Genomic DNA, 13,132 nt, shown 5'->3' with positions numbered 1-13,132 from the left:
AACAACCTCCCTCTTCTGTCAAGGCTTTCTGCAAGGGCTTGATAACTGGCGGCAGGGATTTGCTCTTAAACAGCCACAAGACTGATGCTGAGTGATAAGGCCTGGTGTGTAGGTGCTGTTCAAATTCATCACAAAGGTGTTAAAGTGTCCTGTCAGTGCAGGCCCGTCAGGTAAAGCAGACAAAACAATTGTGTTTTAATGGACAGCTTTGTGAAAGCAGCTGCTATACAGTTGAAATTACATTGTCTAAAATATTTTTTTATGTAGCAGCATTGAGATTACCCTTATTTTGGAACAGGCCCAGGCCCAGCAGAAACTATGAAAAACAGCTCGAAGTACACAATGGTTTGAGGTGTCCACGTAGTTTTGGTTTGGTGTGGTTTTTAAAAGACACCTGGTCCAATGTTGTCTAGATGTGGGGGAACGGCAGTGAAATATCCCCTTGCTGCATCTTCACAAATAGAATAAATGTTTCACAAATACCTTTACAACAAGTAATAGTTTACTCCTGTTCAGTACTTGTACACTTTTATACTTTCACACTCTGTCCATGTGGTGGCGTTAGCTCACCCATAATCTCTTTACCAGCCAGGAGAGAAAAAGACGAAGAAGAAGAACGTGTAACGTTAGTTAGCATAAACAGATAGCGTAGCTGTGTGTGTTATCTTGTATAGATCTAGCAACCCACCAAGACACATTCGTCTAAGAACATTTCATACCTGCGAACACACCAAGCCCCACTTTAGGTATGTTTTCAACAAGCTACGCGGAGGCGACAAACGCCAGTTATCAAACCAGCTAATGTTAACGTTAGCATTTGGCAGCGTCAGTAAACGTTATTTTGTAAACCAGATAGAAACATGTTGACCTGGCTAATGCTAGTAACGGAGTGCTAACTGTCTTTAACCATTGGTAATGTTAGCAGCCAGGACATTAAGTGACATAACAGCCTCTGTAACTAACGCACATAGGACCAATTTCTCAATGGTCAAAGCTAGCTAGCCAAGTTAGCCGTCCTGTCCAGATAACCTATGCTAATGCTACCGAGCCTTCTTGACTCCAATGATTTACGTTTTTCAGGATTGTCTTGTTTTCAAATACTAGTTTAACCTGATGATAATAGTACATACACGTTTGGTCAGGTTTGCCACATTGGCAGGCTTTGTGTTGCATTTTTATATAGTGTATTTATATAATGTAGCATTGTCTGGTTGCACTGTCATGTATTGGCCTGCTATATTCTGGCATAGGCTATTGACATAGGGCTCGAAATATAACCTAACTCGACATCAGCTTTGTCTTTTTGTCCTGCATGTTGTGACTTTCATGTTAGCTATAAGCATTATATAATTACTGGCTATAGAATAATTTCATCTACGGTAAAATGTTGCAATGGCTATAAGTGTAAATGCAAAGGTGCTGCTGTGTTGTGTATGTTTTTTCTTTTTCATATTTAAGGTAATTGTCTATCTGTGGTATCACTTTTCTTTCTTTCTATCCACAGAAAACTGGGTTTCCAGCATTAGCTGAACAATTGGATGTTAGTTGTGGTGCTTGTGTTGTATTATATTGCCTAAAATAACTCCTCCCTTTCATGTGTCATTTTTTTAATAGGTGTCATATTCTGAAGGTCACATTTCATCTGGTACAGTAACACTGTAAAACTACTGGCAGTCGTGTGACCCAAGAAAATAATGTGCTGCAGCTGAAGATGGGGGGTAGCGGCTCCAAATCCAAAGGATTTTGGCCTTTTTCTGGCTCAGTTAGTACGGACGAGCCAACCAAAGATGGAAATGAGCCGTCAATGGCGAAAGTTCGAAGTTTCCCAAGCGCAACACCTTTTGTGTTAACTAGACGAAGGTAAATATAGCCTCGTTATCATGTAACCTTCATACTTTTTCTCAAGTATAATAGCAAGCAGACTGATAAACTATACTTATATACTGATCTGTTCCTATAATCCTGTTGCCTTACAACACGAACACCCATGTTCATATTCCACTTGTAAAATCAGACTGTTTTGGTTTTCTGTATCCAGTTATTAATTTGGATTTTAGAGTTTTTGGATTAGTTTGAGTTCCCAGTCCCTTTTGCGTCCAGAACGTTCCACAGATAAATTCCCCTATATTGATGTGATGGCATCACTCAGTTCTCAGTGATGCCCTCAACATCCCGCCCAACCTCAGTTTAAAAGGTTTACTATTGGGCTGAAATGTGGGTTTGTAGACAGCCATCAGAGTAAACCAATGTGACTAATGTTCTTGGACAGAGCTCAAGAATTGTTGTATGACATGGTGTATTATGAGCTCATTTTACCTACAGGAAGACTGCTGACTCAATGTTTTGATTTCTTGTACTGTTTTAAGTACACTACATTATTTATTTATTTATGTACACATTTCCAATGAGGTTCACTGATGGAGCCAAGGCATAATCAAACTACCATACACAGACATATTGTGTATATACTGTTAATTAATATAGTCTCTCTGCTGCAGTTCTCTGTACTTTGATGAAGATGGCGACTTGGCCCATGAGTTCTATGAAGAGACAATTGTGACAAAAAATGGACGAAAAAAAGCCAAACTGAAGAGGATTCAAAAAAACCTAACACCTCAGGTGAGGAAATTGTAATCCTTTAAATTGGGGTACACCAACAGTAGCTCTCTGTATTATCAGTCTAATTAATTTTGTCAATCTTTTTTGTGTCCTTCCAGGGAATTATAAAGCTGGACATCCCTTGCATCCATGTAGATTTCCCAGTTGTTCTCTGTGAAGCCTGATGATGTCTGAGCAGTGTCTCAGACTAGCCACTGTGTCAACTCCGTCCTGTTGTTTCCCCTACAGTTGGAAGCCTGAACCACCTTTTAAAATAATATGATCTCTTGATATATTTGATGCCCTTATGTGGACAGGCTGATGCATTGTGTGCTGAGCCTCTGCATGTGATCTGTTTTGGCTTGTGTGCAGTTAAGACACAGAATAGGTCACCGATGGAGATCTAGAAGGATGCCAAGTTGGCAAAACGTACTCAGTTTACTGACCATGGTTTGTCTGCATGTAAGTGTGAATGTGTGTGCAGACACGGGATGAAATGTGACAAGAGTATTGAATTTATTGCTGCCGATAGTTTTCTGGTATGATTCATTGAACTCTAAGATTTTGAGGAGAAGGTAACCAGTTCCTCCCCGTGTCACGGTCATATCTCAAGCGGGAAAGGTTCAAGTGCACACTTTGTTTTTTGACACCATCTTGACTTGCTTTATTATGCATGGAACAGGATCTGCTTATCGGTAATAGCCCAGGGAGTTGACAATCAGTGGCCCACAAAGTCTAAAGTGGATTAATGTCATATTATATTGTTGGATGGACTGGCTTCAATGACCTCGGAGCCAGACATGTACACAGCAGCAGTGAGTCTAGTAAGATATCCTGTTGTTTCGTTTGCTGCTTTGGCATAATATGTTTCACTTTTAATTTATTATAACTGTTTTTTAATTACAATATCAAATGCTAAACTGTGTCATGGTCCTTATTTATATTAAAACATTACAGTTGATGTGCATTTACTTTGTTGTCAAGATCAAAGGCGAAAGAAAATCCATGGAAACATTTAGTCATCATTGCCTATAGAAACTCCTGGAGGGGGTCACATTCTAAAATCATTTTTACTCAAGATCCACATAGCAGGAGTTATTTTAAGGGTTGCATTCTCCCCCACCATCTGACTGCCTGTAATGACATGACCCAAGAACCACACTGAGGTCTGGAATGTTAGACTTGCATGTTCGGAAATATTAATAATACAGAATCTAAATTGTTGGCTTTAAAGGTACTAAAATCTCGATGCACCACATTCTGCCGAGTGAAACTAAAATGTTAAGAAGTTAAAGGAGGAACTCTCTTTCCATTAGTGTCAAATATGTCTTGCTAGGCTGAGTCTTTACATAACAGTTATTGGGCAAGCTTATAAGAGCTATGTCACAAATAACAGACAGAGAATTCAGCTTTTTTGGCAAAGGTTGTAAATACTAAAATGTACTGACAGGATCTGTTCAGCCATGGAGTGGAAATAATGCTCCTGACCTCCACCTGGGATGAAATTAGCTACCTGCATAGGAAATTGCAAAGGCAAACCATAGTTGGGAGGTGAAGTATGTGTGTGTGCGTGTGCACTAATGAGGGTCGGGTGAAGGTAAGGGAGACGTGATGCAGTTTCCATGAGAAAGGGTTTTCTACAAAGCTGTCTGATATTGTTCTCCTCAGAGGATAAAGAGGACTGTGCCAAAATCCACTCCACTTTATTGCTTCCATGAAATGATAACTCGACGCAAGTCTTTGTGCTGTTTTACCTCTTGGGAAAATATCTTTTTTCATCTGAGTCTGGGGGAGACATGGCAGTACAATAACTTCTGTTGTTTACTTTCACAAAGCTGTAATAACATGCAAGGTCATGAGGCGAATAGCAGTATTGAGTTTAAAAGAAAGTATTTCACTCAGCAAACCACCCATCCTCTGGCTCTGCTGACACAAGTCTGAACATATTTTAAGACATGAAAACACAAAGTAAGCTTTTATTAACAGAAACAATTACCTTTTATATATCTTTGTGAATGTGTGAATTATTCTACTTTCATACAAAGCTTTATGTTTCAGTTTAAACAATTTTGGTAAAAAAATCTGAGAAATCTATTAATTTAGCTGATTTCCCTATGTACTCTGGAAGAACTGTCTGTCGGTCCGGAAGTGTGAATGTGTATTCAAAAAATGGCATAATGTGACAATGAGGTCAATTGTGTGAAAATACACCATTTGCCAATATATGCACCTTAATGTGTTTTCTTTGCCACAGGTGCAAATAGAGATCTTACAAAATATATTTTTGAAGTAACTCATTAGCTCTCAGAGGTGCCTCATGACTCAATTTAGTTCAACAAAAGGTTGATATGGTGTTTCTATTATCGTCATCTACAATAAGTCACTTATATGGTGAAGTCTCTTTTACATCTAGCTGACCTTTGCATCTTGTAGTGCATGTCTGTGGTTATAACTTTTAATGACAATTTCATGGCATGTACACAAGCCACATAACAGACATACTAGTGTTTCAAAACAACTCAACATACTATTCATGTTTTCTGATTAGGGGGGTGAAATCATAAGGAGATGTTGAGAACAGACTGGAATAAAGACAACAGCACGGAAAACATCACATTTATTCATTTTATTTACATGACGATGGGAAATGTTTTAATTTATTATTACCACCCTAAAAACCTATAAGTGTTTCAGCTGCTAAACGTGTGTTTACAACCAGTAAATGATAACCTGACATCATATACTAATCTTCTAACATCTGCTAACAAAGCAGCAGTAGATGTGTCTATAACTTACAGTAAAACTGTTGATGTGTCATTACTCACCATGATGCTCACAGCTCACAAGAATGTGACGAATGACGAACCACATGTTACATCTTTTAACACAAGTACTTGATACTCAGAAATGTTTCCCAAAATCTTCAAGATAAGATAAGATAAACATTTATTAATTCCCAGAGGGAAATTCAGGTACACCACACAAAGAAAACAAGAATAACACATATACTGTAAGTATTATTATTATTATTATTATTATTATTATTATTAACAATAACAGTGAGGATTAAGTAAAACACTGAGTAGCTGGCCCTTAATGTCTGGATTTTCAAAAGTGAATGAGTGAACGTTATGTATATAAATATAAATATGTACAGTCAAGATGTAAATGAACATAGTCAAATATGAATGAATATAAATAAGAAATAAACATGTGTCTATGTGCAAGTGTGTCAGAGTCCAAAGTAAGTCTACAGTGCAGGTCATAAAGCTATTAAAGTTGTTATGTTGGGGTCAAGCCTTTGTTGTGGCATTCATAAGGGACTCCAAAGCCTTTAAAGCATATCTTAACCTCACACTTACACCTGAGGATCACGAGTGAGCATAATGGCAGAAAACATGTTTCCGTTGTAAAATTAGTTTAAAATGCTTTCAGCTGGGTCATGAATTCACTGCTTTGGTGCTTTCAAAGGCTTAATTTGAACTGACTAATGGTATAAAACATCCGACATCCGAACACTGTACTTTAAACAGTAGGCTATACATTAGAATCTCCCTCAATTGGATGATGTCAGGGAAGCAAGCAAAAAAACAAAGTTTCACAAACTCCCATAACAGAGGTGGAGTCTACTTGGCTATTTAAATAGCAGTCGGTGGTGGATTCTATCACAGAATGAACAACTGCGACTGTCTGCTCTGTAAAGGGGAACTCACAGACTATGATAATGGAGCAGAACAAGAAGCTTGAACACAACCAGCTTGATTGACCTACTTTTATCCGGATATTAGAGACGAAAAGGTTGCTGGTAAGAGACACTGTTTGGACATATCAAGAAATGAAAGATTTAAAATGTATTAATGATAATTGTGCTGTATCACAGATCATATTCAAGGTAAAATGTATAGAAGGATAGCCTGTCAGCTTTAAAGACAATGTGACTTTCCTGAGAACAGATGCAAGATATAAATCTGATTAAATTCCAAAGCGCTGCCATTACCAACCTTTTAAAATTAAAATAATGCCCATTCTGAGCAAGATGCAATTAGCCTGAATATTTTGTAAATTATGGTCTAAAGCTTCTTTTAAGTACCGGTAGCTAAATTATTTACAGTTCAGTTCAGTCTATTAACACAGAAAATACAAATAAAATATAGTTTGAAATGTGTGTTCCACATAATGCCATTATATAATAAAAAGAAAAAACAGAACCTAACCATGCACCCCGTGCCTAAGTGTGTTGTCCCCCATTCATTCAGGCAGGCAGTAGTGGAAGCAGCGCTCAGATCTTTTACTGAGGTAGAAGTATTAATACCACAATGTATACATTCTCTGGACTGCATTCAAAATCATATGTACAAAAGTATTAGCATCAAAATATAACTAAATACCAAAAGTAAATGTAATCATTATGCAGACTGTCCCATTTCAGAATAATACATATCAATTATTAGAATATAGGCTATATACAATTAGACCTGCATCTTATTAATTACTATGTTAGCATCGCTAGTGTTGTAGAAATTTATAATAATACTATAATAATACATCATAAATTATGATTTGATTGTTGTTGAATATTAGTCATATTTTGTATTTATTTGAATCTGTAAAGTCACCAGTAACTAAAGCTGTCAGATAAATATAGTGCAGTAGAAAGTAGCGTACAATATTTCTCCTCTAAAAAGTAGTCGAGTAGAAGTACTCCTATAAGTAGCAGAAAATAGACCTACCCAAGTAAAGTACCTCAAAATGGTATTTAAGTATAGTATTTATGAAAATGTACATAGTTACTTCTAGCCACTGCATTCAGGAAACGTTGTAACTTTTAACTTGCCTCTCCCGACCATAACGTGAAGAACAAACTACTTTATGCAAGGGGGGTGAGCGGCACTGAAATTTAATTTGACCATCAATTTTATGCCAGAAAACGTTGTGATCATACTTACGTATTGAATAATCATTCTATTTAATTAAAACCAAACGTTGTGTAAATAAAAATGGCAAAACAAGACAAATTATGTCTTCCATCAATTTAACCGACCCCCCTACTCAGGGACTCAATGCACTGAACTGTTGCTCAACGTTACCCGTCATCATCATCGCTCCTCTCGTATCTGTTAGCGTTAGCTTTGTAAATAATCAACATGGGATTGAACGGACTCTGACTTTTAATTTTCACATGGCAGGGCGGTGGAAAAGCAATTTATCTGAAGGTTACACAAGTGGAATACACCCCTGTCCTCAGCTTCATCACAACAGGTCAGACTGGATAGAAGAAAGAACATGTTAGCTTACATAGCACGTTAGTTTCAATGAAATTTAGAGCACATTTGCCCAATTTAAGTTAACTGAGTTCGTGTACGTTAGAAGTTCAAAGTAGTCCAAGAGAACTTAAATGTGCATTTAAATGTTAAAAGTAGATTATTTTGTTATATATATTTTGCTTAACATCTAGCTCTTACCAACAATAAAGTTATCTGCCACAACTGATTTCTGAAGCAAAATTATTCATGTAACGTTCAACAGCAGAGTTGACTACTATTAACCATACTTGGTAATATTGATAATCAAACTGTTCCTTATAATTTATCTTAGACCTGTTATAGGTAACCTTACTGTTTATGTTGTAACGTTATTCTAACAATATGTATTCCCCTATTTCCGAGATGCTCACTGAAACTCAGTCTACCTATATAATCCTGTTGCTTTTAGTTTTACTTCTCTTAAACTCTATAAAATATAACCTAAATTCAACATAAAGATTTCCTATTAAAAGTGTTCAAATCCCTGGCCCATCGTATTAAATATTTTTAATTGTTTTAGTTTTATTTATATGTTTGGCTGAATTTAACAAAAATGCTTTGTTTTTCTTCTCAAGAGAAAGAGGAGAGAAGGCGAGCAGTGACGATGGAGGCTTTATTTCAGTCTCTCTTCACCGCAGCTGGCCAGCTGCCTTGGTTGCTGCTGACTCTGTTAACATCATGGACAGTCTTGTGTTCAGCCGATATAAAGCAGACAAGGTGGCCATTATATTCCCAGACACCAGTTCTTCTTGCTTGGAATGCCCCAACACAGGAGTGCGCCCCGCGATATGGCGTAACTTTATCTCTGGACCAGTTTGACATTGTGGCATCCCCCAATGAGGGCTTTGTCCGGCAGAACCTCACAATTTTCTATAAGGAGCGCCTTGGGTTGTATCCCTATTATGAGCATGGTGGCATTGCAGTGAATGGAGGCCTTCCACAACTTGCCAGCCTCACTCAGCACTATGAAAAGATGCCTGAAGGTTTGCAAAAATATATACGTGAGCCTGAGGCAAAAGGTTTGGCTGTAATTGACTGGGAGGAGTGGCGCCCATTGTGGATCCGAAATTGGGATATTAAAGATATCTATCGGAATAAATCCCGTGAGATGGTTGCCAAAAAGAACCCAAAGTGGACCCCGGAACAAGTGGGGAAAGTTGCACAGCAGGAGTTTGAGCTTTCAGCTCGCAAATTTATGCTGGAGACTCTGAAACTTGCCAAAAATATGAGGCCCAATCAACTGTGGGGCTTCTACCTGTTTCCAGATTGTTACAACCATGACTACAGGAGTGGCCTGAAGAACTACACAGGCCGCTGTCCTGTTGTGGAAATGACCCGCAATGATCAACTTAACTGGTTGTGGATGGAGTGTACAGCGTTCTTCCCGTCTATATACATGGGTTCTGTACTAAGCTCTACAAATGATGGACGCCTCTTTGTCCGAAACAGGGTAAAGGAGGCGATGCGCCTGGCATCTGTTGGGGATGGATTAGCACGGCCTGTTTTTGTATATACCCGCCCTACTACTATGAATCAGATGACGTTCCTAACTCAGGTTAGTTGGCTAGAGCAACAATTCATAAAGTACAGGAGGCTTATACATTCATTATGTTATCTAGAAGTTCAGTTATTATATGTAACCATTGGATGGAAGGATGCAGTTGCCACAAGATCAAGCATTGCTGATGGATAGAAAATATTTGTGTATATTTATGGATGTCAGTCAATGAAATCTCTGAAATCAACAAGTTAAGTTTTGTTTCAGCTTAAGCTAAGCTTTCCACTATAATACCATGAGGAGGTTAGATAAAATACAGGTTAACATTATACTTTGTTAAAAGTGTATTAGCTTAGTGACCATTTAAGATATTGACTTAAGTCAAATGTACCAAAAATAATATTCTGTGTAATAATTCCCCCCTCATTGTATGGTACACCTCTGAACTCTTGATGTAAATGTTTTGTAGACAGATTTGGTCTCCACCATCGGTGAGAGTGTTGCACTCGGAGCTGCAGGTGTAATCTTCTGGGCTGACACATCCTATGCAAGCAGCACTGTAAGTGTCACTTCCTCTCTGCTCGTTTGATGCTGAAGATTCTAGTGTTCATTGGCTTGGTGTTAACATATTTTTGTTTTGCCCGCAGGCCAGCTGCACCATCCTAAACGAGTATCTTCAGGGACAGCTGGGCCGGTACCTCCTCAATGTGACTACTGCAGCAGAACAGTGCAGTCAGGTTTTGTGTAAATCCCACGGCCGCTGTCTGCGCAGAATATCAGACAATGACGTGTACCTGCATCTCAGCCCCTTAACACACAGCATCACCAGTCAGGGTGGCAAGCTGAAGGTTACAGGCGTGCCTGGCCAAGCCGAGTTGGCTCTTTTCCACACACACTTCCACTGCCAATGCTACAGTGGGTACAGGGGTGAGGCCTGTGCTGAGAAAGAAAAAGGGCAGAATAGAGCTTCCTCTGTTTTAGGGACTTGGCCTCTTTGCCTTTTACTCCCAATAGGACTCGTCACTCTACTACACTGAGGAAACTGAGAAGCCCAAAAATATTCACAGCTTCTGCCAGCTCTGAAATAGACAGTTCAGACTTCTCATTAAATAGGTGGTAACTTAATGTGCACTAGTGATGCTGATGCATTGACAACAGAAGAACCATCGAACCGGAATATTTGTGTCTTAACAAGCTGCACTGACAGAGTTTGAACCTCAGGACCGCCTCCTGGAACTGATGTCCATCCATCAATATTGTAACTGGTCTTTAACTAATATCAAGTATGTCAAAAGTCAGAACTATATCTCGAAGGCCTCTGCTATGCTCCAGATGAGGAGATTACTGTATACCATCACTCCACATTGAATGGGACTATAATGTATTTGAGTGACTGTTCCCACAAAGTATGAAATGCCTTTTGAAAAAAAAATATTGCTTAATCTTAATGTTTAAAAAAAAATAGAACGATAGAACAGCATGAAGCTTTAACAAAAAAGTGGAAGTTGTTGCATCACATCAGAACAACATTTAGGTATTCTGCATTTGCATTTTGCAAACTGCCCACTTCAAACGTTCTAGTTTCTATCTGTTGATGGACCATGCTGAGTTAGTCTTATGAATGAAATGTAAATAGTCAATTATGCCAGACGGTGATAAATTATGAGAAATGGAGCCTTACATCTCTTTGGTTATCTTGGGCCTATAGAAACTACATGGCTGGACCTGCCTGTTTCAGTTCAATACTGTGCCTTAACTGGGTTATGAAGTACTCTTTTTTATGGTTGCCTTTGTTTACAAGTTGTGACTAATGAGGTTTTTACAGCAGTGTTGATCTCAGCCCTCTGCTGGGCCCAGTGCTTTATACTGATATGAACCCCATATGCATAACCAGCTTTCATTTTAATTAACAAGGAAAATGTATATAAAAGGAAAGGGCGAATAGACCTGTTGACGCAGAAAAGAAAATATACATTTTATTTACATGCAAATTGTGTCTTCTGATTTACATGGATATCACTGTGAAAACAAGTTATGGATTTTCATGCCAAAAAAAGTACAATTTTAGCATCCATTACAGGAAATGTAACTTGACAAATGTTGTTAATTTTCATGAAAACAGACAGATACACAATTAGAGAACTGATCATGGCAGATGGTTCCAGATATGCTGGTATTGGTGTATCTGTAGGCTTAGTAAGTAAGAAGACAATTTAGGACATAAATGCCAAAAATGTGTTTATTTTTTCATTATCAAATGGTACGTTCAGTACATGTCTTGGCCACAAATCTTTCATATGTAAGGGATCCTTTTGAACATGTTTGTGTTTATGTAAATAATAATAATATTTGGCTCTCAAATATTGATATCAGCCTTGGAAATCCAGTATTGCTCTGGCTCTATACACAATTTTTTGGGTTTTTTTAAATGTGTAGTTTTTGTAATTGTGCTTGCACAGCGGCTTGTGTCATGGTTCCTGCCAGGGACACTGTTGAGAGCAACTACTGTAGGTACATCATCATATTAGTTAAGTGCCATGTAAATATATTTTCTAGACTGAAGATAGCTGAGCAGTTTCATATTTATACAGTAGACTCTGTATGTATTCTCCATGGCACTGCCTCAGAAAATAATTTAGCTACCTAAAATGAGTTATGATACTAGATGGTAGGTTGTGCTATTTTCCATAAACCAAATACTATTGCATTTTTTAAATACTGCACTTTAACTACTTTTGTGTTGAGGTGGATCTGGCTTATTTTCATGCAAGTTGATACTTCTTAATTTCTCCATTTGATGTGTCATGTTAGACACTTTTTCCACTGTGAATCTTGTCTAAAGGAAATGCTTCTATGATTGTTATACCTTCCTTGGTTTTCAAATCGGTTGCACTCAGAGAGAGCAGACCTCCGCCAAGGCTATGCCCTATCTCCCAATGTTAAGTGTAAATGTAAAGTGAAAACATAATTTGTGTATCCGCCCTGTGATTGGATCTGCTGCAAAATGTAATGGGTTCTTCCTTGGCCCATGCTACACCTTTCCACCAAGTTTCATGAAAATCAGGCCAGTAATCTTCTGTAATCCTGTTGCCAAACAAACAAACCAAACTGAACACATAACCTCCTTGGTGGTGGTAATCTAAGGTATATTTGTCATTAACTTTAAATAGGACTTATTTGAGATGAGTAATTATCAATTATTACCAGTGATTGACATTACAAGGCATAGATAACCTAACTTAAGTTCACACTATAATAGGATGTGTGCTGCAATGGATTATTTTACTCAAGCAAGTTTCCTGTCTCTGTGAAATCAGTGGCTGCCTGGAGGCTACACTTATCAAAAATCTAAAACTATTAATGTGTAATCTTCCTTTTACTTTTGTACAACTCCACCTCTCTGTTATAGAGGCAGCTTCAGTGTTAATCAGGAAAGTATCTTCATTTACAAGCCTTATTTTGCCTTATATGTATTGATGTCATTGTTTAAAACCAAATCTAAAAATCTAAAATTCATGTATTTGAAAACATGTCATGCTCACTTTTTACATCAGATAATTTAATTATTAAGAGGAATTTGAATGTATTTTTTTTTCTATTTTTGTTATTTTCTGGAGACTATAGTCTACTGTGATTCCATCCATTTAACAATATGTTTATTATGTTTACTCTCTGTACAAAAATATTAAAAAATTGAAAATAAAGCAGTGGACGTGCTGTATTTGTATCAACT

The 13,132-nt window shown here is 37.8% G+C and overlaps 2 protein-coding genes across 5 annotated transcripts; both read left to right on the top strand.

Moving 5' to 3' along the window:
* The first annotated feature begins 583 nt into the window (after positions 1 to 583).
* Positions 584 to 3,559, top strand: tusc2b (tumor suppressor 2, mitochondrial calcium regulator b). Its single transcript, XM_029431657.1, has 4 exons — positions 584 to 746; positions 1,615 to 1,860; positions 2,499 to 2,619; positions 2,718 to 3,559. The coding sequence occupies exons 2-4, from the start codon at positions 1,712 to 1,714 to the stop codon at positions 2,781 to 2,783; spliced, it is 336 nt and encodes a 111-aa protein (XP_029287517.1). The 5' UTR covers positions 584 to 746; positions 1,615 to 1,711; the 3' UTR covers positions 2,784 to 3,559.
* A 2,542-nt stretch (positions 3,560 to 6,101) lies between these two features.
* hyal2b (hyaluronidase 2b) lies at positions 6,102 to 13,110 on the top strand. Of its 4 annotated transcripts, XM_029431652.1 has the most exons (5): positions 6,102 to 6,403; positions 7,785 to 7,857; positions 8,477 to 9,456; positions 9,869 to 9,958; positions 10,047 to 10,436. In XM_029431652.1, exons 3-5 carry the CDS (start codon positions 8,506 to 8,508, stop codon positions 10,434 to 10,436), a joined length of 1,431 nt encoding a protein of 476 aa, XP_029287512.1. In that variant the 5' UTR covers positions 6,102 to 6,403; positions 7,785 to 7,857; positions 8,477 to 8,505. The 4 variants fall into 4 exon arrangements, with proteins under 4 accessions (XP_029287512.1, XP_029287515.1, XP_029287513.1 ...); XM_029431655.1 differs by lacking the exon at positions 7,785 to 7,857 and having other exon boundaries at positions 8,479 to 9,456; XM_029431653.1 differs by lacking the exon at positions 6,102 to 6,403 and having other exon boundaries at positions 7,698 to 7,857.
* The last annotated feature ends 22 nt before the right edge of the window (positions 13,111 to 13,132 follow it).

Source organism: Cottoperca gobio, chromosome 5, assembly GCF_900634415.1.
Source record: "Cottoperca gobio chromosome 5, fCotGob3.1, whole genome shotgun sequence".
NCBI classification, from domain to species: Eukaryota; Metazoa; Chordata; class Actinopteri; order Perciformes; family Bovichtidae; genus Cottoperca; species Cottoperca gobio.
Note: the sequence above shows the minus strand (reverse complement) of the source record. Positions and strands in the feature narration are given on the sequence as shown.

What these genes read in the sequence shown, in the direction of transcription:
- hyal2b (XM_029431656.1), top strand. Translation starts at nt 8,506, where the DNA reads ATGGAGGCTTTATTTCAGTCTCTCTTCACCGCAGCTGGCCAGCTGCCT. An exon ending in AGATGACGTTCCTAACTCAG is followed by an intron (nt 9,457 to 9,868) that starts GTTAGTTGGCTA and finishes AATGTTTTGTAG; the next exon opens with ACAGATTTGGTCTCCACCAT. An exon ending in CATCCTATGCAAGCAGCACT is followed by an intron (nt 9,959 to 10,046) that starts GTAAGTGTCACT and finishes TTTTGCCCGCAG; the next exon opens with GCCAGCTGCACCATCCTAAA.
- tusc2b (XM_029431657.1), top strand. Translation starts at nt 1,712, where the DNA reads ATGGGGGGTAGCGGCTCCAAATCCAAAGGATTTTGGCCTTTTTCTGGC. An exon ending in TTTGTGTTAACTAGACGAAG is followed by an intron (nt 1,861 to 2,498) that starts GTAAATATAGCC and finishes TCTCTGCTGCAG; the next exon opens with TTCTCTGTACTTTGATGAAG. An exon ending in AAAAAAACCTAACACCTCAG is followed by an intron (nt 2,620 to 2,717) that starts GTGAGGAAATTG and finishes GTGTCCTTCCAG; the next exon opens with GGAATTATAAAGCTGGACAT.